The sequence below is a fragment of the Euleptes europaea genome, chromosome 20 (genome assembly GCF_029931775.1).
Source record: "Euleptes europaea isolate rEulEur1 chromosome 20, rEulEur1.hap1, whole genome shotgun sequence".
In the NCBI taxonomy this organism is placed as follows: Eukaryota; Metazoa; Chordata; class Lepidosauria; order Squamata; family Sphaerodactylidae; genus Euleptes; species Euleptes europaea.
Genome location: NC_079331.1, coordinates 11,101,930 through 11,127,195, shown reverse-complemented (window position 1 = coordinate 11,127,195; position 25,266 = coordinate 11,101,930). Strand labels below are relative to the sequence as shown.

The window sequence follows — 25,266 nt, the reverse complement described above, 5'->3', positions numbered from 1 at the left end:
ATTGGCGGCCGTCAGCCAATCGCCGCCGCGTGGGCGTGAGGCGGCGAGAGGAACCGGGCGGCGGCGAGCGGGCTCTTCCCTTTCGCCGAGCGGCTTCGGCGGAGAGCGGACGGGTCGTTCCTTCCCCTCACGGGCCGTTTCCTGGAGGCTATGGCGGCCCTCGGCAGCTGACGTTGGCGCTTCTCCCCCTCTTTTCCCGGTCCTTCTCCTCTCTCCGACCGCCGGCTTCTGTCCCGGGCTCCCTAAACACCGACCCTTAAGGGACAACCGGCGGCGCCTTCATCCACCATGCGAGTCATCATCGGCATAGGCGGGTGAGCAGATGGGGGCGGGGCGGCGGGTAGGGTTGCCAGGTCCCTCTTCGCCCCCGGCGGGAGGTTTTAGGGGCGGAGCCTGAGGAGGGAGGGGTGGGACTTCAGTGCCATGGCGCCCAATAGCTGATCTCTTATCGGCTGGAGATCAGTCGTAATAGGAGGAGCTTCTTGGGACCTATGTTAAAAATTTTAAAAGCTCGTATATGATCTAAGGAAGAGGCTTGTTCAAAATTTTAAAACCTCCTTTTAACCTCAATATGTATTTGTTTTTTTTATGCCAATAAAGGTCTGATTTGATTTGTAATAGGAGGAGATCTCCAGCAAGTACCTGGAGGTTAAGCTACCAAACAAAACATCGAGTGCCGAAAGTATAGGTGAAACCACCACAGTGGCACTACTGGCAATTATCGCACACATGCGTGTTTATGCCTAAAGTGAATATAATGAGCAATTCATACTGTAGCAAAATTACAACCAAACAGTTCTTACAAGCATTACAATGCACAGTGCAAAAAGCAACAGTGCATCAAAGTAACTTGATAAGTTTTTCAAAGTTGGTCCAATCTTTGCAAAGCACAGTCTGTCAATCAAGTGCAAAGTTCATAGTTGCCAATATAATGGGTATCCGGTAGATTTATATTGGCAGCTATGAACTTTGTACTTGATTGACAGACTGTGCATTGCAAAGATTGGACCAACTTTGGAAAACTTATCAAGCTACTTTGATGCACTGTAGCTTTTTGCACTGTGCATTGTAATGCTTGTAACAACTGTTTGGTTGTAATTTTGCTATTGTATTAATTGCTCATTATATTCACTTTAGGCATAAACACGTATGTGTGTGATAATTGCCAGTAGTGCCACTGTGGTTGTAGTACCTGGAGGTTGGCAACCCTGGTTTTTTTTAGTAAAATCAAATATATTCAATGCAGTCCGAGACCAATACAAATAGAATCAGTACAATAATCCAAACTTCCAGAGTATCAATTAACTCATGGTTTTTTAAAAAAGCATTTAAAATTGTAGAATCACAGAATTATACCATATCTTATAAAACCTATAGTTAAAAAGCCCATATATGGCTCACCCAAGTTTCCTAATCCTGTAGGCTAAAAGTCATTGCTAAAAAGGGCAGCCGGATGAAGGGGTTGAATGAGTGTGTTTCAGGCGCATTTTTTAAAAAGCTTTTACCCAAAAAAAACCCTGACTCCCTGCATGTGGAAAGTTAGCTCAGCAGGGACAAAAGTAGGGCTTGGAAGTTCCTCGTGCACGTGTAAGTTCATTATTTGGTTGCTCTTTTCTGCACCTTCTCAAAAGCTCTGCGATGTCCTTTTTTTAAAGTGTGGTGACCAGAACTGTTTCAGGTGCATTTTTTAAATCTTTACCGAAAAAAAACCCTGACTCCCTGCAAGTGGAAAGTCAGCACAGCGGAGACAAGAGTAGGCCTGGAAGTTCCTCCTACATGTGCAAGTTATTTGTTCGGAGTTTTTCATAACAGCAGCAACAGAAAAATTAACTCCCACCCCCCACCCTGGCAAGTGGTACAATCCTTGAATTCCACCCACCCTCGACACGTGTGCGATAGGGATTCGGGAATTTCGTTTCCCACGTGCTCAACGTTGCTGCTACGATGCGGTGTGTAAAGGGTTAAAAACCTAGGGGAATTACTATGGACGCCTTGAATTTTAAAGACTGTTAAGAGGAGGTTAAGAAAAGTAAAAAGATGCTTGTTAAGTAAGCTCTCTGATACTAATGGGTTGATGAGTAAATGCAAAATCCTAAGAATGTCCCCTGACATTCATAATGACTTCCTCTTTTCTCTGTCTCTGCTTCCTGCTGCCATCTGACTTAAGTTTGTGGGGATAGTTTTTCTGTACTAAAACCAGCTCTTCCCTCTTTGGCCGTGGAGAGTGGGGTAATAAATGGAAATAATAAATATAAATTAAAAAAAAGATCTGTGGTACTTTGCTGTAGGTGAACAGCTAAGTGCATATATGCAGTTGGCTTGCACAAAACACCTAAAGGACAACAACAAACTTAGCAGCTGTGGGTGGGGTGTAAGAAAGAGAGGGAAACACAGTAGGTTGGGAGTAGAGAGTGTATTTTTAGAGTTGCTGTATCAGGGATACAAGAACTGCAGCAGTCTTCAAATAACGCAGAACGAGGCTGCTGTGATCTTAATGTTCACTGAGATTTTTTTTTTCTTAAAGAAAATTTCTGATAGTCTACCAATTCTGGATTTTGCATGTATCCTGGCTCAGTCATCCTGACATAATCTGAACCTGCTTCAACCTCTTCTTTCTCCCCTGCCCCCATTCCTGTTTCAGGGTCACCAACGGTGGGAAGACCACCCTCACCAACAAACTCATGCAAGCTTTACCCAACTGTAGCGTTGTGCATCAGGATGATTTCTTCAAGGTGAGACTGGCAGTGAGGTTCATGCGCTCTCCTCGTATCTCAGCCCCTACATTTCCTGCAGCGGCAGACAAAGCTGACCTGCACGTGACGACTAAGCCGGCAGCCTCCTTGTTGGATGCCTGATTCGCGCCAGTCTCGGATAAGGAGCCTGCATTAGCAGCCGAGGAATATTTGCCTGCATTGAAAGCAAGGAGCGCCTGGCAATCTATGTCTGGTCTTTAGCAGGCTGTGTACTTGCAAAACCAATTACTGAATGCTGCGACAAACCAGCTGGTGTGCAAGATGATGTTGTGCTGTGGGTTTAATTCTTAAAATGTGGGCTGGGTTTTGTGGAAGTGTTAGTGCAGCGTCTGTGGAGGGCGTAGTGGCTAGAATCTCCTGTACCGTAGCAAGGTGCTAGAATACTTTGAACGAGAAAAGCCTGCCCCCCCCCCAAAAAAAACCCCGTGATTGTGCAGTTGTCTTCTTTGTGGGCTTCTTTGAGAAAACTGTGTGAACAGATTGCTGGACTTTATTTGCCTTGGTCTGATCCAGCATGGCCTTCCTTACGCTCTTATGATTTAGTTTATAGTGTGCACGATTGTGACGTTATGGCTAACTGAAACGGCTCTGAGGTAACTCGTGCTCCTACTGAGAACATAAAAGCCATGCTCGATCAGACCAAAGCCCATCAAGTCCAGCAGTCTGTTCACTCAGTGGCCACCCAGGTGCCTCTAGGAAGCCCACAAACAAGACGACTGCAGCAGCAGCATCCTGCCTGTGTTCCATAGCACCTAATACAACAGGCATGCTCATAAGAACATAAGAAAAGCCCTGCTGGATCAGACCAAGGCCCATGAAGTCCAGCAGTCTGTTCACACAGTGGCCAACCAGGTGCCTCTTGGAAGCTCACAAACAAGACGGCTGCACAATCACTTTGTGGGGGGGCAGGCTTTTCTGGTTCTGAGTGTCCTGGGACAAGGAGTTCCACAATTTAACTATGCGTTGTGTGAAGAAATACTTCCTTTTATCAGAGCTTGGCACACTGCTGATTTTCAACTTGGACGGCAGCACAGGCAAAGTTCATATTGTGCCCCACTCCACAGCAGTCACCCAGATGTCGCTGAATGGCAGCCACCATATCTAAAAGCAACACGAACTGGCCCTGATTTGTTTAGTAACCACATGTGCTGCAAAGAATACATTCATTTCAGTAATGTCATCAGAAGTGGGAGTTGCCACCTTTTTTAAAACATTGCTGTAGTAGTTTGAAACTTAAGGTACAATTGTGTGTATGGGGAGGGGAGGGTGTTCAATGTATCGTTGGTAGCTTTTATGGTACTTCATGTGTTCTGTAATTCCATGCAAGTGTGTACAAACGAACAAACCCCTGCATGGTTTGGTATCAGGCACATCTTTGCCAAGCTGATATTTAATCCTTAGGAACGTGAAGATAGATTTCTGTGTGGGAGGCAGCTGGTGTTTGCAAAGGTTTAAGGACTGGGTTTGGTCAGTGTATGACTAGAAGAAACAAAACAAAAAATGCAAAATAACGTGGTTTGCTTATGTTATTTATTTTGATTGAAAATACAGACTTTCCGGGGCTTTGCACAATAGAATGTAGACTGACATGCTTAAATTGGGAATCTGCTCCAATCACATAGAAAGGTGGAGGCAAGGAATCTCTTAATTTAAAAAGCCGAAGGGGCCTACAGGTGAACAGGGTTGAACCCTTCATTCTTAAATGTGCACCCCTGCCCATATTAATGCTGCAAGAAATTCTGTGGCCTACTGTGGGCGCCAGGTGTGTGGATTTTGCACACTGAATTTTGCCTACCCCATGTTCAACAAACCTTTGTTTGCTGCATGGGAACTAAATTGTGGCTCTTTCTATTCCTCTCTCAAGTCTTAGTTTTTAGTTGTTGTTCTTTAAATTGTTTATATTTTCAGTGCTTTTGTATCAATTTTCTCTGGGTGGGTTGGAGCAGGAGACTTGGCCCTGCAGCTACTGGATAACACCCTGGTGTGCTGCCTGGATGACTTTTCTTTTGCAAATGTGTTAGGCTGTCTCAGTGACAGCGCTGAGATAAAGAGGGATGTGTCATGTCACCTCTTTGTAGTTCTCCGCTGCCTAGGTTTGTTGAAAGTCCAGCCTTAATCGCTGTTTGGCAGCAGCGGGTTTGCAGATATTTTTACCCTTTTTTTCCTTCTTAAAAAGGGTGTTGAATTTGTGAGCCATTCTGCAGACGGTTTTTGTTCTGTTTCAGCCCCAGGATGAGATAGTGGTTGAAGATGGATTTAAACAGTATGATGGTAAGTTCTGTTTATATCCACGCAGTAGTTAGTTTATTTTGAAATGAGTCTTATCGCTCTAGATTTGGAAGGTGCATTTTGCATGATCAAGTGTGAGTTGTTAGGCCCTAGAGATCAGGTCGCTTCTGTATTGTGCATCTGGTGACTGGATGATGATGCTCCTCGGCCCTAACTGTATTGCTGGTCTTTTGTCTTAGTTATCGGTGCTTTGGATATGGATGCTATGATGAATACCATCAGTGCTTGGAAGAAAAACCCAATCAAATTTGAACGATCCCACGGCATTAACACACTAGACGCCAGAATTATGGAAGATTCAGAGGAGAAGGACAACACCATCCATATCCTTATTGTTGAAGGGTTCTTACTTTATACTTACAGGTAACTAAAGCACGCTAATATCCTGCTAAACAAGTGGATGGTTATTTCATTGTTTCCGGACATGTCAGATAGACCTGCTAGTAAGAAAAATTTCAAATGCTCCTACAACTATATTAAGGCTACGTTATCTGGTCGGGTGCCTGCTTACTCTCAGCAAGTGCTCAACTGATATAATGGGTGCTGTGTGGGAAATCTTGATTAGAGGGGCACTTGAGAGCGGGTTGCGGTAAGATAAGCTTTCACCGTTCCTGGGTCTTGTCTGTGTGTGAAGAATTGCTTGCCTGTCTATTGTGGCATGGAGTGTTTCCGGCTAGACATTAGGAAGAATTTTCTAACAGAGCGGTTCCTCAGTGGAACAGGCTTCCTCGGGAGATGGTGAGTTCTCCTTCCCTGGAGGTTTTTAAGCAGAGGCTGGATGGCCATCTGTCAGCAATGCTGATTCTATGACCTTAGGCAGATCATGAGAGGGAGGGCATCTTGGCCATCTTCTGGGCATGGAGTAGGGGTCACTGGGGGTGTGGTGGGGAGGTAGTTGTGAATTTCCTGCTTTGTGCAGGGGGTGGGACTAGATGACCCTGGTGGTCCCTTCCAACTCTATGATTCTATGAGTGGTGTTTGCTGTTGTGGCCCACTGTTCTTGTATAAAGCGAAGGTTTGCAGGGGTAATGGGCAAACGGACACTGGGGAGAACAAAAACATTTGTGTTTACACTGCATGTTGGTGCTCAAAGTACTTTATATACAGTCCTGAGTTAAAACTTGTGAGAGCTTCACCCAAGGTTTCCCATACGCTTGACAGCTAAGAGTCCTGACTCACCTGTCCTGTAGAGGCAGATCCGCCCACCAAGGTTACTTGGTGGGCGTTGTACACTCTTAACATCTGAAGAGCTTTTGGCAAAGTCTTTTGCCAAAGGCTCACTAAACTTAGTAAGTGAACTTAGCAGGCGTGAGCTAAGATAGATAATTTTGTGGACGGATGAAAGATGAGGATGTCATGGGTAGGAGTCAGTGGGCAGTTTGCACAGTGGAGGGAGGTAAGCAGTGGGGTTAATTTGTGTTCTTCTGTATGGAAACCAGGGCACTTTTATTTTGCAGACCCCTGATTGAAGTATTCGACTATCGATTCTTTCTTTCTATTCCCTATGAAGAGTGCAAGAAGAGGAGAAGGTAAGCCTGCCTGAGACTGTGGAGAGCCGCTGCCGGTCTGAGTAGACGATGCTGACTTCGATGGACCGAGGGTGCTTTGGAACACAAGCAGGATGGTGCTGCTGCAGTTGTCTTGTTTGGGGGCTTCCTAGAGGCACCTGGTTGGCCACTGTGTAAACAGACTGCTGGACTTGATGGTCTTCGGTCTGATCCAGCAGGGCTTTTCTTATGTTCTTATGTAAGCCTTTTTGAAAGGATAATGGCAGCCGTATTAAACATTTTTTTTGCTGTATTTGTATACTGCCCTTTTGTCAAGGCATTCATAACAGCTTACTGAATATTTAAAACAGCACAGTAACAGAACAACAAAATACTAAAGAATTATCCAGCCGCTGACAGCTTGGGTTTGTTTGCCTACCCATGTCTTAGACTGTGCTCCTGTTCATGGGGTGTAAGAGGTGTAATCTGTAATCTGAATATTCAGTTTGTGCTCTGCTAATGACCTTGATGCAAGTCTGATTAACTTAACCTGAACTAGAGTTCAAATGGAAATTAATTCTTTTCCCTCTGCAAATGTCTAGTTCAAGGAACTACACCATACCAGATCCACCTGGATTATTTGACGGTCATGTCTGGCCCATGTATGTCAAACATAAGAAGGTAATGGAAGATCTTCAAGTTGACGTCGGTAAGTGACTTGGGCACAAGGAGCTTGCTTGTTTCTTAATTTAAATATTATCTGTTGTGTTGTACACAACGGAGAAGTGTGTCACCAAAGTTGTTACTGAAGCATTGAACTTGATTTGGGCTATAAGCCTAATTGGTTAGCAAGTCTTCTCAATTGTCTATTTGTAGATTTGAATAAAGCAGAATTAAAGTAACAACCCGGTACTGCTAATAATGCTTCAGGGTGGATTGTCAGCGTTGTGTAGTGGATAAGAGTGGTGGACTCCAGTCTGGTGAACCGGGCTGGTTCCCCCACTCCTACACATGAAGCCAGCTGGGTGACCTTGGGCTAGTCACAGTTCTCTCCGAACTCACAATTCTCTCCGAACTCTCTCAACCTCACCTACCTAACAGGGTGTCTGTTGTGGGGGGAGGAAGGGAAGGTGATTTATACCATCTCTGCTTTGAGCTGGTATAAAAAACCAGCTCTTCTTAAAATTTATATTTTAAATTAATTTTTGTTATCTGACCTGAGGACTGATATGAGTAGAAAGGCACCATGTAAACACTCCAAGATGGCTAAATATTTGCAAGTACTAATTCTCCCATAGTGTGGACTCTGTCACCTTTGCCACTGTAGATCCATGGAGTTCTGAATCTGTAGAGGGAGAAGGGATCTGCCATGTGCTGAGCCTCCATGGCCAGTCCATATGATCCATTACTTGTGTCTGAGTTTGGAGAATATGTGGCATACCCATCAAAACATGGAGCTCTTGTCTTTTTGTTGTTAAGGATCTTGCTAGGAGGCATTTCCCCCCTCATTGCCTCTAAGAATGCAGTTGCTCCTTAATCTGTCTCCTTAATCTTCAGCATTGCTCTAGGAGTCTAGGACATTCTAAGTGCAATTAGTAAGGTTCATCAAAGGTGGCACCTGTTTGCCTTTTTTTTAGGCAGATGGTTTGTGAGTCTTAAAAGTTGCTGCCCTGCCCTCCTCCCCTTGTGTTGTGTTGGCTAGATTCAAAAAACATTTCTTTATCCTGACATCCATGGCTGGCTAGCACCCCAAAAACAACAACACCCCAACTAGTTATTTCATCAATTCAAAAGTAAGAGTGCTGAACACAGCAAAAGGATTTCTTCTTTTTAAGCAGCAATTCTTGCATTTTCAGTTCAGTTGAACGGAACACTATCAAGGGAGGAGCTCTTTAACGATGTCTATTGGTATATCCAGAATAGTTTAGAAGAGCTGATGAAAATGCTGGTAAGTGTTAGATATGACACAATTACTTGTAGATTACCTGTAGAGGAGAAAGTTGAACAGTGTATTTGAAAGTTGCTCACTGGCTGCCTGTGTTTTTGGACTCCTGGAGTTCTAGTAATTCCAGACGAAACAGAATGGAAATAGCGAAAACAAGGATCCCAGAACATCATTCTATAGTCACCTCCGCTCCATTCTGCGCATTCTTGCTCAGAAGCAAGGCCCACCAAAGTCATTATGGCAGTCACTAGCAAGTATGCCTAGGATTGAACCTGTAGTAGTAATACAGGAGTCACTCTGTGGTCTTTAGGAGGGTCTTGGCAGCTTTTATCACATCTAATGAGAAAGACAATTGCCGTCTTAGACCATTTATGCAGGGTCAGTTTTTATGCTCCCTCAAAGCTCTTTTTTTAAATGTGACCTTTTAAAATGCCTATTAACTGTCCCTACTCAAAAGAGAAATTCCATGCACACCCACTCTTCTCCTCTGGCTGTGATTTTGCATGCTTCCTTGAGGGGGTTCTTCGAGGCAAGGGCAGAGCACACACAAAAAGGTCGCATTAAAGGGGCTCTTAAGAAATGCGAAGCAGGCATGCGCCATCTGAAAAAACTAAAAATAATAATATGAGGGGCACTTCAGCCTGGAATGCGCTGCTAATTACCAAGCATAAATGGCCTCAAGCTTCTGCTGAAGAGGCTGTTTCTTCCTCAGGTAAAAAGGGGGTGCCCCATAGCTACTGCATGCTTGTTAATATACTTGTGCGTTTGTAGTATGGGTTTTGTGACCCCTGCTTTTCTTTAAGGTTCTCCATGCCGGTTTAAAAAGCAAAACAGTCCCCTTAACATCAGCCCCCTGCCTGTGCAATTCTAATTTAACTGTCTTCTGTTTAATGTGCCTCGGAAGCATCCTCAGCAAACATTCACAGAACAGTTTTCTTACCATTGCAGACCTAGACAAGCAGCTGGTGGCATCTCGGAAGTCCGAGACGCATCTGTTGGGTAACTTATTTTTTTTTTACACGTGCCTGGCTTGGCAGGAAAGTTCCAACTTCTATGAAGATTTTTCCTTTTTTTTTTTTTTTTGTTAAAGGTGTTGTTGACATGGATCTCTGCCAATGTGGCCTTGATTAAAAAGCATTCACCACCACCCTGTAAAGGTGCTCTGAGGTTGACTTTGTGTGTTGGTGTTACGGTCACTCCAAAGTGATGTACACATCCTTGGGGGGGGGGTGAGTAAATGGTGGTGGCCCATAGGAAAATTGCGAGATTTATTGCTTTTAACTACACTTGGATCTGTAAAAAGGGAAAGCTTTAATTATAACTAGTCTAAAGGTAGTTCCTACCTGTTTGACCACTTATTAAGAGCAAACTGTTACAATAGGCTTTACCACCTAAATCTTAAAGGACAGATCTACATTGGGAATAGAAGCCAGAGAGCCAGCGTGGTGTAGTGATTAAGAACGGTGGACTCTGATCTGGAGAACTGGGTTTGATTCCCCACTCCTCCACATGAGTGGCGGAGGCTAATCTGGTGAACAGTATTTGTTTCCCCACTGCATGAAGCCAGCTGGGTGACCTTGAGCCAGTCACACTCAGCCCCACAGGGTGTCTGTTGTGGGGTGGGGAAGGGAAGGCACTGGTTTGAGTCTCCCTTAAGTGGTAGAGAAAGTTGGCATATAAAAAAAAATTCTACTTTACTGGGATACAATTGAACAGAGTACTGAAGTGTAAAAAAACGGACAAATCCACCCCTGTGAATGTCAAGCATTACTTGTTAGCATTCAAAGGAAGATTATCTCAGCAATCCTTACACCAGACTTACCAAGTAGACCACATGATTACACTGGTGACTGAAGGGATAATGTGGCAACATTATAAGCTGTGCTTATAATGGCTTGTTTTAAGGCCACCGAGTATATGGGTGACCTGAGATTTGAACTGGGAGTCCTTCTAGGTCATGCTGTTAGTTACTGCATCCACTTTGAAAGCTGAGATCCTACATAGTATGCAGACAGCAACTTAGTATTACCCTTATGGGTAGACAAAAAAAAAATTGGTGTCAGTAAAAATGGGAGACATGCAGCTATTGACTGTATTGTGCTGAACAATGATTTCTTACTTCTCAGCTAGAAATAGGCTTATAGTTTCTTCCCAAAATACCCATGACTTCATAGCCATGTAATTTGATGTGTGCATGCTTATTCCAAAACAAGTTCTACTGAGTACAGGGAATTTAACATCTTCTGGATTACAGCCTAAATTGTTTTTAAATTTTTTGATTTTTCAATTATTTGAATAATTGCTCGACATTTTAAGAGATGACTCTGACACACAGGTTCCTGCAGAGGAAGTGATTTTATTTATACAGAAAGAGTAAATGAAAATCTCCCTGAAAGCTGTTTCCTGAAAGCTGCGGTGCCTATTAAGATACGCTGGACTGGTTGGTTGAGACAGGAGAAAATGAAGACTATTTCAACCCTAGGTGTAGCAATTTCCTTATTGGAGCAGGGCCTCCCCAAAATCCCCTGCAGGGGAAGAAAAAGGGAAATGTTTTTAAATCTAGGATACTGAAGTATCTGTTGCATTTCATTATAGTGGAATTCATTGACAAATCAAACACTTTATGGTGACCACGCTTACAAGAAGTTCTGTGCAACGCAGTGGATCTTCTAAGGGGTGTGTGTGTGTGTGTGTATACACACAATCCTATTATACAATCCCCCCCTCTCCCCTCTGTGTGTGTATAAACATAAAAGAGTGATTGGACAATAGGGCAAACAACCTGACTCCACATAAATTATTAAACAAAAGCTGTTAGAATTGCATTCTAATGGAAAATAATTAAGTAAAATCTCAGTGGTTGCAGACAACGAAGGTCAATTTTCATGCAGCATTCTACTTCAAACTGACAAGGTACATTCATTGCTTTTATAAACACAGTTGTACAAAGCTCACGTTAACCTTTCCCGTAGACAAGACTGAACGTTCTTCATTACTGTACTAATGCTTTATGTATACCATGCTTCTAATCCCTACACAGGCTACTCATAAATGCAGTCCCCCTTAGTCAATATTCCTTGTCTGTTGTGTTTATTTTCTCTAAGCCTGAGCATTTGTTATTGGCTTAAGTAGGAGACACACAAAATACTTACTTCAGTAGCCCATGCCAGTAAAGAAGAGGCATCATGTTGGCTTTCATGTGAAAGCTTGTCAATCGTTCCTTGCTCTGGTCAATGGGGAACGTTTCTAAAGGCTGTAAATTGTAGTCAAACTCAGCAAGGATTGCTCTGTTGTAGTTTGTTACCAGTGGACAGGACGTGTAGCCATCATACTACAAAACATTTGACAATGGACATAAGGCACAAATCAAAACCCATCACCAATAGCAACTTGTCTATCCTAGCAACCCTGGAACTAGAAGAGTCACAGTGTGCCTGACCAGACATTCTGGGGATAAGCATTTGTTTCATTATCTCAACATTTAAAAAACAAAACTTTTTTTACATAAAAGCACCTCATCGAAATGGGGAAAAAAATCATACAACTCCAGAGAATGAAAGTAGTCAGAACTCAAATCAACAGACAACTCCCAGGTACTCAAAATCCAAGAATTCATAAAGAGAATTCCAGATGGCCATAGCAATTTGCCTAATAGCGCAAGACCCTATTGTGAACATGGGTGCAAGTTAAATCCATACCTGATCATTTTTCACCTCTATAAACTATTACATTTATGAGCGTGTCTGTGACATCTGTTGACAAAGCTAGCTTTCTGTCGTGACATCTTGGTAAATTTATTATGTATGGCTGTGCTGGTGTCCATTATATGACCTCAATAGGAGATAAATCACACTACTGGATAGATGTACACAAAGAAATGCCAAGTTATTATTCTAAAGTTTATACATCTTTGCTGGGAGACTATATGGAGGCAGCACAGTGAATGAAAAACACCCTTTTTTAAACTTGAAAAATTGCCGTTAAGATTCCAGGTTGAAGGAGCTGGGTATGTTTAGCCTGAAGAGGAGAAGACTGAGAGGCGATATGATAACCATCTTCAAGTACTTGGAAGGGCTGTCACATAGAGGAGGGTGCCGAGTTGTTTTCTGTTGCCCCAGAGGTCGGACCAGAACCAACGGGTTGAAATTAAATCAAAAGTTTCCGTCTAGACATTAGGAAGAATTTTCTAACAGTTAAGAGCGGTTCCTCAGTAGAACAGGCTTCCTCTGGAGGTTTTTAAGCAGAGGCTAGATGGCCATCTGTCAGCAACGCTGATTCTATGGCCTTAAGCAGATGATGAGAGGGAGGGCTTCTTGACCATCTTCTGGGCATGGAATAGGGAGTCACTGGGTGTGTGTGTGTTGGGGGGGGAGGTAGTTGTGAATTTCCTGCATTGTGCAGGTGGTTGGAGTAGATGATCCTGGTGGTCCCAACTCTATGATACTTCTACCCATTGAAGGACAAATCAATAGAAATACTTGTTACCTTCTTTGTTGGGGTTTTACCCTTCATTATAGAAGAAAGGGTTTTATCAAGCACTCCGGACTGGCCGGCTACATCAGAGATAAAAATAAGGGTTAGTTTATGTTAGCGGTAAAACATTTTCATGCTGATGTCTTGAAATTATATTTCAAGTCACAGCTCTGTTCACGTTGCATTACTATTTGATAGAAAGTGCGCAAAAGGACAAGACTGCTTTCTTTCCATCCCAAACATTTGATGCATTTTCTTAACTGCACTGGATAAGCATCGGAGTATGTTCATGAGAATGCTAATGTAACCGTGCTTATCACCTGCCCTTGAAGATTACTTGTGTAGCTTTTTCATCACTAATTTACAGAGGGGCTATGATCTAGCTAAAGTTAATAGTTAGGTCCCATTAAAACCAGTGGAACAAGTTCTGAGAAACTTAAATCCCACAACTATTAATGAGAGAATTACGGGGAGGGGCTATAGCGGTGGTTCCCAAAGTGGGCAGTACCACCCCCTTGGGGGGTGGGATTACCTAGGGGGGCACTAAGAGGCAAGGGGGCAGCAGGGGGCACTACAGGTGAGCCCCTTCAACTGTGTTGTTTACCAATTTACAATAGATCCAACATAATTTTTTTCCAGACTTTGAAGAGCTGGTACCACTGGATCAAGTTCATCGGTTTTGTTGACTACATTTCAACTAAAAAGTTTTAATTTGCTTTTGAATAGACGTGCAATTAATTGTTACTGTTTTGAAATTTTATTATTATATTTAGTGAGTCATTTTGAATAACCCTATTTTGAATAATGTTTTTTATAGGATAGAGTAGGGGGCGCTGGGGTTGAGTCTGGAATCAAGGGGGCGGTGGCCCGAAAGGTTTGGGAGCCACTGGACTACAGCTTGGTTGACATTTGCAGGCCATTGGTTCCAGGTTCAGTCCCTGACATTTCCAGTTTAAAAAGGTTATCGCAACATCTTCCACCCCACTTACTTGTCAGTTGAAGCAGAGGGGACATTACCTGGCTAGACAAACCGCTAGGTCAAGCAGTTGTCTCCAGCTGTATCAGGGCCATTACTTGGAAAATAGCTCCCACTGACTCAAGGGGAATTTACTGCCAAATGCGTGCCTGCAGGATTGCATTCTGAGATATGGAAGCTATCAGCTTGCAACCTTGACTGCTTGACTCACGTATGTGAAATATTTGCTTGAAGTTCAGCTAGGGTGACTCAAAGTGCAGGACAGGAGATTCTTTGGGTTTTGACTGTTATCTGTTAACAAGCACACATTTGTGATACAGTAAACAGCTGCCCATCTGACTGAATTAAAGTCTGGCAGCTGTGGGATAGTGTAGCCTCAGAGCTATTTATAGGTTGACCCCACATACGTTGGACGGTTACAGCCAGGCCCCAGAGAATTCATGTGTCAAATGTTTCTAACTTCTAACGCTTAATTTGCCATGCATCCAGAGGCTCATTTGTTGTTGCTTTGCTGCCCTCTATTTTCTCTTTTTTTAAATTGATAAATTTCATCAACAATATTGGGTATGTGTGTCATACTCCTAATTAAAATGGAAGGAAGGAAGGCAGCAACGAATCCAAGTAACCATAATTTGTGACCAAGTCCCAGTGAACTGAATGGGGCATAGAGTAGTTACGATTATCTGCCTATTTTGGTTCCAGTGCAACCCAATCATAACTTCAGCTGGATTGGGCCCCAGATGTCCAAGGTGGTCAGTGAAGAAGAGTTGGTTTTTATAAGCCGATTTTCTCTACCTTTTTTTTAAGGAGAATCAAACTGGCTTACAATCTCCTTCCCTTCCTGTCCCCGCAACAGACACCTTGTGAGGTAGGTGGGACTGCGAGCGCTCTAAGAGAACTGTGACCAGCCCAAGGTCACCCAGCTGGCTTCATGGGTAGGAGTGGGGAAACCAACCCGGTTCACCAGACTAGAGTCCGCTGCTCATGCATACGAGTGGGGAATCAAACCCGGTTCTTCAGATTAGAGTCCACCGCTCTTAACCACTACACCACGCTGGCTTGAACTAATTGTTTTACACATGTTCTGTGTTATTTCATACTACCAAGCTCTCACATACATGAAGCTACCTTTCACTGACCAGACATATTAATCTCTCAAGGTCAGTGCTGTCTACTTGCCAACTGGCTCCAGGGTCTCAGGTGGAGGTCTTTCACATCCTCTACTTCCAGATCCTTTTAGCTGGAGATTTATTAGTTTTATTTATTCCATTCCATTTATACCTCAGTAAAACTGTGCTCAGGGCAGCCTCCAACAACAAAATACAGTCATAATAACTTACAATAATTTCAAATTTAACAAATTTTATAATAAAATCACTTCTAGTTAAATGTAAAATCATTCCTAACTAAAACTCAGCATTTTGTTCCTTCCATCTCTAAGCAATTTGGTGCCAACATAAAAATCCCTTAAACCAACTTCAGCAAAGAAGGGACTTTTAAGAAACAACAAAAACACTTGAAACTGACAGAATCTTATCTAAAGCAGCCTGGCAAGCAGCTCCAAGCCCCAGAAGCACGAGAAAAAAATTGGCCTAGCCAGGTCAGGGCCTAGAACAGTGGTTCCCAAACTGTTCGGGCCACCGCCCCCTTGGTTCCACAGACTCAACCCCAGCACCCCCTACCCTATCCTATAAAAAGCATTATTCAAAATAGAGGTTTGCATGACGCACTGAAGAAGATAATAACAATAAAATTTCAAAACAGTGACAGTTAATTGCACATCTATTCAAAATCGAATTAAAACTTTTTAGTTGAAATGTTGGTACTGCCCACTTTGGGAACCACTGGCCTAGAACATGGTGCCATCAGTTCAAAAATATAATCAATCACAATACACTCAGTTTACCTATAGCTGCAGCTGTCTTTGAGGTAGGGAGGTTAGTGCAGTCGCCGATCCCAAACACGTTTGGGTATTTTTTATGTTGCAACGTCTCCTTGTCTACATCAACCCAGCCGGCAGTGTCAGAAACTGGACTGTTCAGGAGCACATCAGGGGGGCCCATGGGTGGGGTCACGTGAAGCATTCCGTACTGGTTGGAGAGAAGGAAGGTTGTTGAAGTACGGCTGCGAGTGTTCTGAACTTGTCGACTGGCGGTCTTCAGCCTGTGGGTCAGGAATCTCCCCCTGCAGAACCTCCCTGCTCCTGGAGCATGAATGTAGAAAGCATGGGTGTCATGCTTCCTACTTCTTTGCATGTACAAGGGAAGGGTTGTGGCTCAGTGGTAGAGCATCTGCTTGGCATACAGAAGGTCCCAGGCTCAATCCCCGGCATCTCCAGTTAAAGGGACCAGGCAAGGAGGTGATGTGAAAGGCCTCTGCCTGAGACCCTGGAGAGCTGCTGCCTGTCTAAGTAGACAGTAGTGACTTTGATGGACCGAGGGTCTGATTCGGTGCAAGGCAGCTTCATATGTTCATAAGAACACCAAGGTGGTGAGGCTGGGTAACTCAGTGGCGGAGTGGATTCATCCACACCTCTGATCACTACCTTGTCCCTTGCTGTGCTAGGGTGGTGTTTTCTGTCCCCACGTTCCTAGCCCTGACACCAGTGAGGTCGCACACAAAAACTCCTCTCTCTCTCTCTCTCACACACACACATAAAACACATGAAGCTGCCTTATACTGAATCAGACCCTCGGTCCTATTGTCTACTCAGACTGGCAGTGGCTCTCCTTCTCTAACTGGCCCCACCCACTTCCTAAAAATACTTGGCGGGTGTCCATGGGCACCATACTGAGGACCACTGAATTGGAGATTCTCCTGTCTAACATATCAACAAGTTCAGCTTCCTATATAATTTAATTCTCCAACATGTGCTGTTTTTAAGAGGAAAGAGCATAAGCATGTCCTGTCAAGCCATGTGTAGGAAGATGTTGGGGGTGAAGGTCCCATCACATTTACAAACAGAAGCACTGGGAAGATTACATTTGCTGACCTGATATACTTCCGTCGCTCCGGGTTTGTCCAAGTTCTCAAAGACGGCTTCCCGTTTATCGGCTTGAACCTCTATGAGGTTGTGTCGGTAGTTAACTGTAATGTTCCTTGATTTGATTATCTCGAGCAGAGCGTCGGCATACTTTTGCACCCCAAATATTGCACTGAGCGCCGTGTTGAAGATTATGTTGGCTTTGGGCCGTTTTCCAGTCTGGGGGAGAGAAGGGTAAAAGCTAGTGCTCACTGCAAAAGCGGTTTAAGGATTAGTATTTTTGTTTACCTGTGCATTCGGCTTATAAAAACTAGGTGCAGTAGACAGCGTTCTTGTTATAATAGCAGAGTCATCCATTGAGTATGCTGACATTCAAGAGCTGTCTATGGACCTGTTTTTATTAACAGTGACATATTACAATATAAAACTGACCCATGGCCAACAGGACCTTAATTCAGCATAACCGACTGAAGACGTTAGCTTACTGAAAAATTAGCGACTTGATACCATTCTTGAACTGGGAGTCTCTGGTTCTATTTCTATAGACAAAGTAGCCCCAGATAAACAGGTGGATGAAAAGACAGTCATTGGACATTTCATGAGTCATGAAGCAACTGTTCCATAAGTTGAAAAATGGACTTGTCTCATTTTGTGGGACATTCTTTCATCAGGAAGGTATTCAGGGCAGCTACAGACTGACTCAAGCTAGATACCAAGTAAATGTGACTTTCCCAACATTTTGTGGACTCATCCAAGAATCACTCGATGGGGAAAAGCAACAGATGGTGAGCATTTCTCTTTTGCTTAAATAATAAGTAAGTTGCGTTGAATACTAACAGGTCAGTTTTATGGTATTATGATACTGGTGCCAAATACTGATCCATCTACGACACTTGCTGCTGAAGTTAAGTCAGAAGTTCTTTCCAGGTGAAATGGATTGTGAAATGTTTTGAACAGTATGGCTTGAATGGGTATAAAGCATAGCATTAATTATTATAGTAGTAGTCTTTAACTCTTTCGCACCTAGGACTCACCTTGAAACCAACCTATAATATATGACCACTTAAATCATACAGATTAATCTCGTTTTAAGGGCTTGGGTGACCACATGGAGAGTCTATGTGTTTAAAAGGTAAAGATAGTCCCCTGTGCAAGCACCGGGTCATTCCTGACCCATGGGGTGACGTCACAACCCTACGTTTACTAGGCAGACTTTGTTTATGGGGTGGTTTGCCAGTGCCTTCCCCAGTCATCTATACTTTATCCCCAGCAAGCTGGGTCCTCGTTTTACGGACCTCAGAAGGATGGAAGGCTGAGTCAACCTTGAGCTGGCTACCTGATGTGTTTAACCACTGTACAAAAGAGGACTTTTCAGACATGGCTGATGCACCTGCTGAATTTCCCTTTTTACAACTATTACCAGTAAAAGAATTGTTCCTTGTTTTTCTCCTTTTCACTGTTCTGTCTCTCACTCACACACAAAATTGTTCTTTACAATTGTTGGTGTCACTCAGGCTACGACAGGGTATGACCAAGCTCTCGAGTCTCAATCTAGCAGCAGAAGACCAGTACACAAAAGCCTTTAAGAGTGGGTTTACCAACAAACATCTTTTTAAGGATCTCCGGAGTACTGGCCTTAGGTCATTACAGTAGTTGGACACAGCGTCCCATGTACAAATCTGTTCAGATCTGCTCTGGAATGAACCTGGTCTCTCAGCTTGTGCCACCCCACAGATGACTTATGAAACATTACTACCTTTACTGGGATTTATGTAGGCACACAGGCTTCTTGGGATCTTCCAAGGATTGGTTACATGTCAACATTCAAGCCATCTGTTCACCAAGCCCACAAGAATAAAGACAACATATAATAGCTCGAACGAGAGGGAGAGAGAGAAATCACAGCATCCCACCATAACTGCTAAGCTTGTGCAAACAGATGGAGCATTGCTACCGTTTACACTGACATCAGCACAGCTGAAGATCTGGCTTTTTAAAAACTCAGCTATTAAAAAAAAACCCCACAAATCCATTAATCCATGATGCTGCCATACCTTTCTGAAGTACGCCTCTGACAGGTACATGATCTTTTGAGGTGCGCCTGCGCATTTCACCGGAGTGTTTGGAAAGGTGAAAATGGCATTTCCTTCCTCAAAGTCTTGCAGGGCTTTCCACGTTTTCTCCACTGTTTGAATGGAATAATTGGAACCTATTTTAGGGTATTTAAAACCTTCAGGCAAGCCTTTGATCTGTAACAACAAAATTAGCTGTGCTGTTTTTAATAGTTCAAGTGCAGGGGCAGTACAGGTGTCTTTCTTCAAGCTGTTTACTGGATCTGTATATATCAGTGGGTTGTAGATCAAATCAAGCCTGAACTGACCCTAGAAGCTAAAATCACTAAACTGAGGCTATCGTATTTTGGTCACATCATGAGACGACAAGAGTCACTGGAAAAAACAGTCATGCTAGGAAAAGTTGAGGGCAGCAGGAAAAGAGGAAGAGATGGATTGACTCAATAAAGGAAGCCACAGCCTTCAATTTGCAAGATCTGAGCAAGGCTGTCAAAGATAGGACATTCTGGAGGACTTTCATTCATAGGCTCGCCATGAGTCGGAAGCGACTTGACAGCACTTAACACACACATATATGGCTCTATATACAGGATCTGTCTGATCTTCCATAACAATCATGAAGACAGCCTAGATCTACATTTATCCGGAATGTATATGAGAATTTATATGAAGCTTTAATTTTTGTTTCTTTTAAGCAACAAACCACTTCTCTAACTACTTACATTGTAATGCCATTATATTGCTTCTATGGGTCAAATAGCCATAGCGGGAAAAGTGAAATTGCTTAATACGCTTCCAACTGTGCCCTCCCCCACAAACCCAACTGTTCGTGGTTATTCTCTAGCTACTAGACATGCTTACCCACCCTGTATATAATGCTTGAAGCACAGTTCTTTCAGCCTAGCAGTGATCTTGGGCCAGAAATTTCAGACACTGGGGCTCAATTAACTTAAGACGCATCACTAGAGTCCCCTAAAGGTCCTGTAAATTGGCCTGATACATGGTTCTCATGTTGTACAAGTTAGGGAAGGGGCTGTGGCTCTGTAGTAGAGAATCTGCTTGGCATGACCCAGGTTCAATCCCCAGCATCTCCAGTTAAAGGGACTAGGCAAGTAGGTGATGTGAAAGACCTCCACCTGAGAGCCATGGAGAGGGGCCGTGGCTCAGTGGAAGAGCATCTGCTTGGCATGCAGAAGGTCCCAGGTTCAATGCCGGGCATCTCCAGTTAAAGGCACTAGGCAAGTAGGTGATGTTAAAGACGTCCATCCGCTTGAGACCCTGGAGAGCCGCTGCCAGTCTTGAGTAGACAACACTAACTTTGATGGACCAAGGGTCTGATTCAGCATAAAGAAGCTTCATGTGTTCATGTGTGTAGTTTTGTGCACCCAAGAGGACTTTAGGTCTGTGCATCCCAAAAAACTGGGTGGGAGGCAAGTGTCTGCTGTTTAAAGCAGGAAAACCCATAAGATCCCTCTGGGGATGTCCCAAGAACCTCGGGGAGCCTAAATGTTGGAGTCCTGGCCATAGTTTATACCACTAAGGAGAGAGGAGCTTCAAAAGAAAAGATACCTTTTCATAGTGCAGCTGGAGCCCGAGAGCAACAATCAAATACTTGTAAGATATCTGTAATATAAGACATCAGTTGGGACATTAACAGTATAAAAAGGGACATTTATGTACATTAGTAAACAAACATGCATACTTAAGAGCCGGTGTGGCATGATGGCTAAGAGTATCAGCTGTGATCTGGAAGCTCCCAGTTCAAATCTCTCCTCTGCCCAGAGCTTGGCAGTCTCAGAGAAGCCACTCGGTGTCAGCCATCCCCCCAGTCAGCAATATGGGAATAACACTACCGGCCCACCCTGCAAGCTTCATTGTAAGGATGATAACATGGTAATGTATACGAAACGTCTTGAACAGTAGAAGCGCGAAGCAATATTTCTAGGTATTATCCTAGGCCTCAAAGCTATTTTACCAGAGCCAGTTAGAGCGGTTCCTCAGTGGAACAGGCTTCCTCGGGAGGTGGTGAGCTCTCCTTCCCTGGAGGTTTTTAAGCAGAGGTTAGATGGCCATCTGTCAGCAGTGCTGATTCTATGACCCTAAGCAGATGAGAGGGAGGGCATCTTGGCCATCTTCTGGGCATGTAGTAGGGGTTTGTGGGGGGGAGGTAGTTGTGAATTTCCTGCCTTGTGCAGGGGGTTGGACTAGATGACCCTGGTGGTCCCTTCCAACTCTATGATTCTATGACTTAAAAGGCTGAATTTAAATCTTTCGCATTGCAGAATCCTGTCTGTAGCAGGGCTGCTCAGTCGTCCCAAAACTGGGTCTTTATAACCGAAGGGCTTGTTTTCCGTTACTTTTGTTGTTGTTAAATGAGGGCTAGTGTGTTGACTGATCACGTTGAGCCTTATTAACGCAGAACCCTGTGGAACAACTGTTACACAAGAGGTGAACAGCTACCGATGAGAGTTGTGTTTGCGTGTTTCAGATCTTTTCAATTCAGGTAGAGGTATTACAAGGTTCAACTCTTGAGCTGGAACAGATTTCCCCCATTTCTCCCTGACTTCTGTAGCCCTTCCCTCCGATACCCTCAGAAGCTACACAGGATGCAGCCGCGGGGTGTGTGTGTGCAGTTCAAGTTGGAACACCCCCAGAACCCTTGACCACTACATGCGCAAAGACACCTTTGGATCTGGCCCTTTGTTTTTACATTTAAAGGCTGTTCAAGAACGAGCGAAGCTGGCAACTTTTTTAAAAAGGGCATTACTTTTTGGTTGTTCTCCAAGTAGATGCAGTTCTTGTCTGGATCCAGCTTTTGAACTCTGGACTGGATCCACTTGACGCCAGGAGGAACCACACTTGCTGTCGTGCGTGAAGAGGTTGCCAGCTGCTTGGCCCCCGCCCCAACCAAAGTCCAGATCGGCTGATAATAGTGTTTCTGGAAGAGACAAGTAAACATCAAAACCTCACCATCTCGGGGAGTTTTGGAGGGGGTGAGCTACTGTTTAGGAAACAGACATTTATATATTTTAAAAGGTGTGCCTTGGCACCTTCCACAAGAAGAAGAAGAGTTGGTTTTTATATGCCGACTTTCTCTACAACTTAAGGAAGAATCAAACTGGCTTACACTCACCTTCCCCTCCCCACAACAGACACCCTGTGAGGTAGGTGGGGCTGAGAGAGCTCTAAGAGAGCTGTGACTAGCCCAAGGTCACCCAGCTGGCTTCCACTTTAGGAGTGGGGAAACCAACCCGGTTCACCAGATTAGTGTCCGCTGCTCTTAACCACTACACCGCACTGGCTCTCATAAGTCCCGGGTGGCTCACAAAAACATTTAAAATATACAACCAGCCATTAAGAAACAGTAAAACAACAGTCCAGATATAACACAACCCCAGCAGAATGAACCGGATCATACCAGATAGGCCTCCCGAAACGGACAACAGTCAATTCAACAGAATGACATCTGCTTATTCTGTCTGGAAAATCTTTGGCATGGGAACACTGAACATGAGTCAGCAGTATGATGTGGTAGCTAAAAAGGCAATTGGGATCTTGGGCTGTATCAACAGAAGTATAGTGTCCAGATCACACAAAGTGATGGTATCACTTTACTCTGGTTAGACCTCACCTAGAATACTGTGTTCAGTTTTGGACACCGCAATTCAAAAAGATGTAGACAAGCTGGAACGTGTCCAGAGGAGGGCAACAAAGATGGTGAGGGGTCTGGAGACCAAGTCCTAGAGGAGAGGTTGAAGGAGCTGGGTATGTTTAGCCTGAAGAGGAGAAGACGGAGAGGTTATATGATAACCATCTTCAAGTACTTGAAGGGCTGTCATATAGAGGAGGGTGCTGAGTTGTTTTCTATTGCCCAAGAAGGTTGGACCAGAACCAACGGGTTGAAATTAAATCAAAAGAGTTTCTGTCTAGACATTAGGAAGAACTTTCTAACAGTTATAGAGCGGTTCCTCAGTGGAACATGCTTCCTCAGGAGGTGGTAAGCTCTCCTTCCCTAGAGGCTTTGAAGCAGAGGCTAAATGGCCATCTGTCAGCAATGCTGATTCTATGACCTTAGGCAGATTATGAGAGGGAGGGCATCTTGGCCATCTTCTGGGCATGGAGTAGGGGTCACTGGGTGTGTGTGTGGGGGAGGTAGTTGTGAATTTCCTGCATTGTGCAGGGGTTGGACTAGATGACCCTGGTGGTCCCAACTCTATGATTCAATGAATATGCATAAGCCAACCTGTCATTAAGATTTGGAATTTCCAAAGGGAGGGAACCATTTATACCTCTTGTGGCTCTACAATGGCCACATTTCCAGCTCCCACTTTCCGCTTCATCCGGGCGCTCATGGTGATCCCGCCGGTACCTCCGCCTAACACGAGCACTTCGTAGTAATCCTTGGAAGCACACCCAGCAGTGGTGTGCAACTGGAACGGGCTCATCTTTGGAACTCCTGGCCTAAGCAAAGGCACCAAGGAACGAGTGCAGGACGAGATCAAGCCAACGGTTGCCATCTTTGGGAGACTTCGGTCTTGGAGATATAAGAAAATTATTCAAGGACAACAAGCCAAGATGCAGTCAAGGTGTAACTGGGACAGTCATGAAACAGGGTCTGGAGAAGAAGAAGAGTTAGTTTTTATATGCCGACTTTCTCTACCACTTAAGGGAGACTCAAACCGGCTTACAATCCCCTTCCCTTCCCCTCCCCACAACAGACACCCTGTGAGGTAGGTGTCGCTGAGTGTATGTGACTAGCCCAAGATCACCCAGCTGGCTCCATGTGGAGTAGCGTGGAAACCAACCCAGTTCACCAGATTAGCCTCCGCCGCTCAAGTGGAGGAGTGGGGAATCAAACCCAGTTCTCCAGATCAGAGTCCACCGCCCCAAACCACCGCTCTTAACCACTACACCACACTGGAGGTGCCATGTCTGCTGACTGTCAGTGCGCCATTCTACCTCCGTAACGCATGGGAGAGTTCACCACATTTTTATTGCTCCCTTCCTCCAGGAGCTCAAGAGTAGAATACACCTTTCCCCCTTTCCCACATTTATCTTCACAAAAGCCAGTTAGCACTATCATCTGTGTGTAAAACACTCCTATATAGTCACAAGCAGTAAAAGTCACACCCTTCCTTTTTTCAGCGGTAGCACAAAGTTGGAACATGGCATCAAACTCTGCAGATTGACATTTGTATCTTATAGATAGCACTCCCCTGTTAACGACCCTGTGCCTGACGAAAAGATGATTGCGCCAGTTTTTTTAATTCATTTATAAGGCTATGGCTTAATTATTAAACTACAATTTCCTTCGAGCTGCCAGCGTAGTGCAAAGCAAACAGTATCAAGAGCACAATCCATTGCAGGCCACGGTGCTGCTATTTGGCAGACTCCAAAGCAGTTGTAGGTCGAGGGTCTTCGCCCCATCATCTGCAAGGAACAGGTGCTCCAACCACATTTGACGTTGAACACAATGCGCCCACAAGCGCCCCCCCCCCCACGGTCCAGTGCCAGCCACATCTCATGGACTAGCAACTTCTGTGGACGTATTTTGCGTGGCTGTTTTTCAAAAGGAATCCAACAGGTGGCAGCTTTGCCCAGCTTGGAGCAAGAAGAAGAAGAGTTGGTTTTTATATGCCGACTTTCTCTACCACTGAAGGGAGACTCTAACTGGCTGACAATCACCTTCCCTTCCCCTCCCCACAACAGACACCCTGTGAGGTAGGTGGAGCTGAGAGAGCTCTATCAGAGCTGTAACTTGCCCAAGGTCACCCAGCTGGCTTCCTGTGTAGGAGTGGGGAAACCAATCCAGTTCACCAGATTAGCCTCCGCCGCTCATATGGAGGAGTGGGGAGTCAAACCTGGTTCTCCAGATCAGTCCACTGCTCCAAACCACTGCTCCAAACCACTACACCAAGCTGGCAATCATATGAATCTGTCCACTGAAACATAGTCTACTCTGATTGAAAGTGGCTCCCCAGAATCCTTTAACCAGAGATACCAGGGATTGAACCAGGAACCATCTAAGCATGCGCACTACCATTAAGCTACAGCCCGTCCCCACTATGAAGAACCTACGCTCTAGATATGGTCTTTCCCTTTTCTTCTTTCTTTCCTTCCTTTTCTTTCTCTCTTCCTGTTCTTAGACCGCGGTCTTGAACAATAAAACCATAAATAAGACCCATCTCTAAAAACACCTCCCTTTGTCTCTTCTCTGCAGCCTCCAAAAAACGAACAATAAATAAGTACGCTGAGGGTCAGAGTCCTCTAAGAGGAACTGAACCTTTT

General features: G+C 44.3%; 2 protein-coding genes across 2 annotated transcripts; one reads left to right on the top strand and one right to left on the bottom strand.

The window, feature by feature from the left end:
- Positions 1-254: 254 nt before the first annotated feature.
- On the top strand, positions 255-9,454 carry LOC130492018 (nicotinamide riboside kinase 2-like). Its single transcript, XM_056865795.1, has 8 exons — positions 255-314; positions 2,642-2,732; positions 4,979-5,024; positions 5,222-5,405; positions 6,500-6,571; positions 7,132-7,238; positions 8,386-8,477; positions 9,423-9,454. The coding sequence occupies exons 1-8, from the start codon at positions 289-291 to the stop codon at positions 9,426-9,428; spliced, it is 624 nt and encodes a 207-aa protein (XP_056721773.1). The 5' UTR covers positions 255-288; the 3' UTR covers positions 9,429-9,454.
- Positions 9,455-10,919: 1,465 nt separating this feature from the next.
- Positions 10,920-23,495, bottom strand: SQOR (sulfide quinone oxidoreductase). The gene is made up of 9 exons (XM_056865792.1): positions 23,268-23,495; positions 21,746-21,916; positions 20,548-20,601; positions 18,961-19,155; positions 16,916-17,125; positions 15,830-16,013; positions 12,960-13,027; positions 11,627-11,805; positions 10,920-10,999 (listed from the first exon to the last, which is right to left on the bottom strand). Exons 1-9 carry the CDS (start codon positions 23,493-23,495, stop codon positions 10,942-10,944), a joined length of 1,347 nt encoding a protein of 448 aa, XP_056721770.1. The 3' UTR covers positions 10,920-10,941.
- Between the last annotated feature and the right edge of the window lie 1,771 nt (positions 23,496-25,266).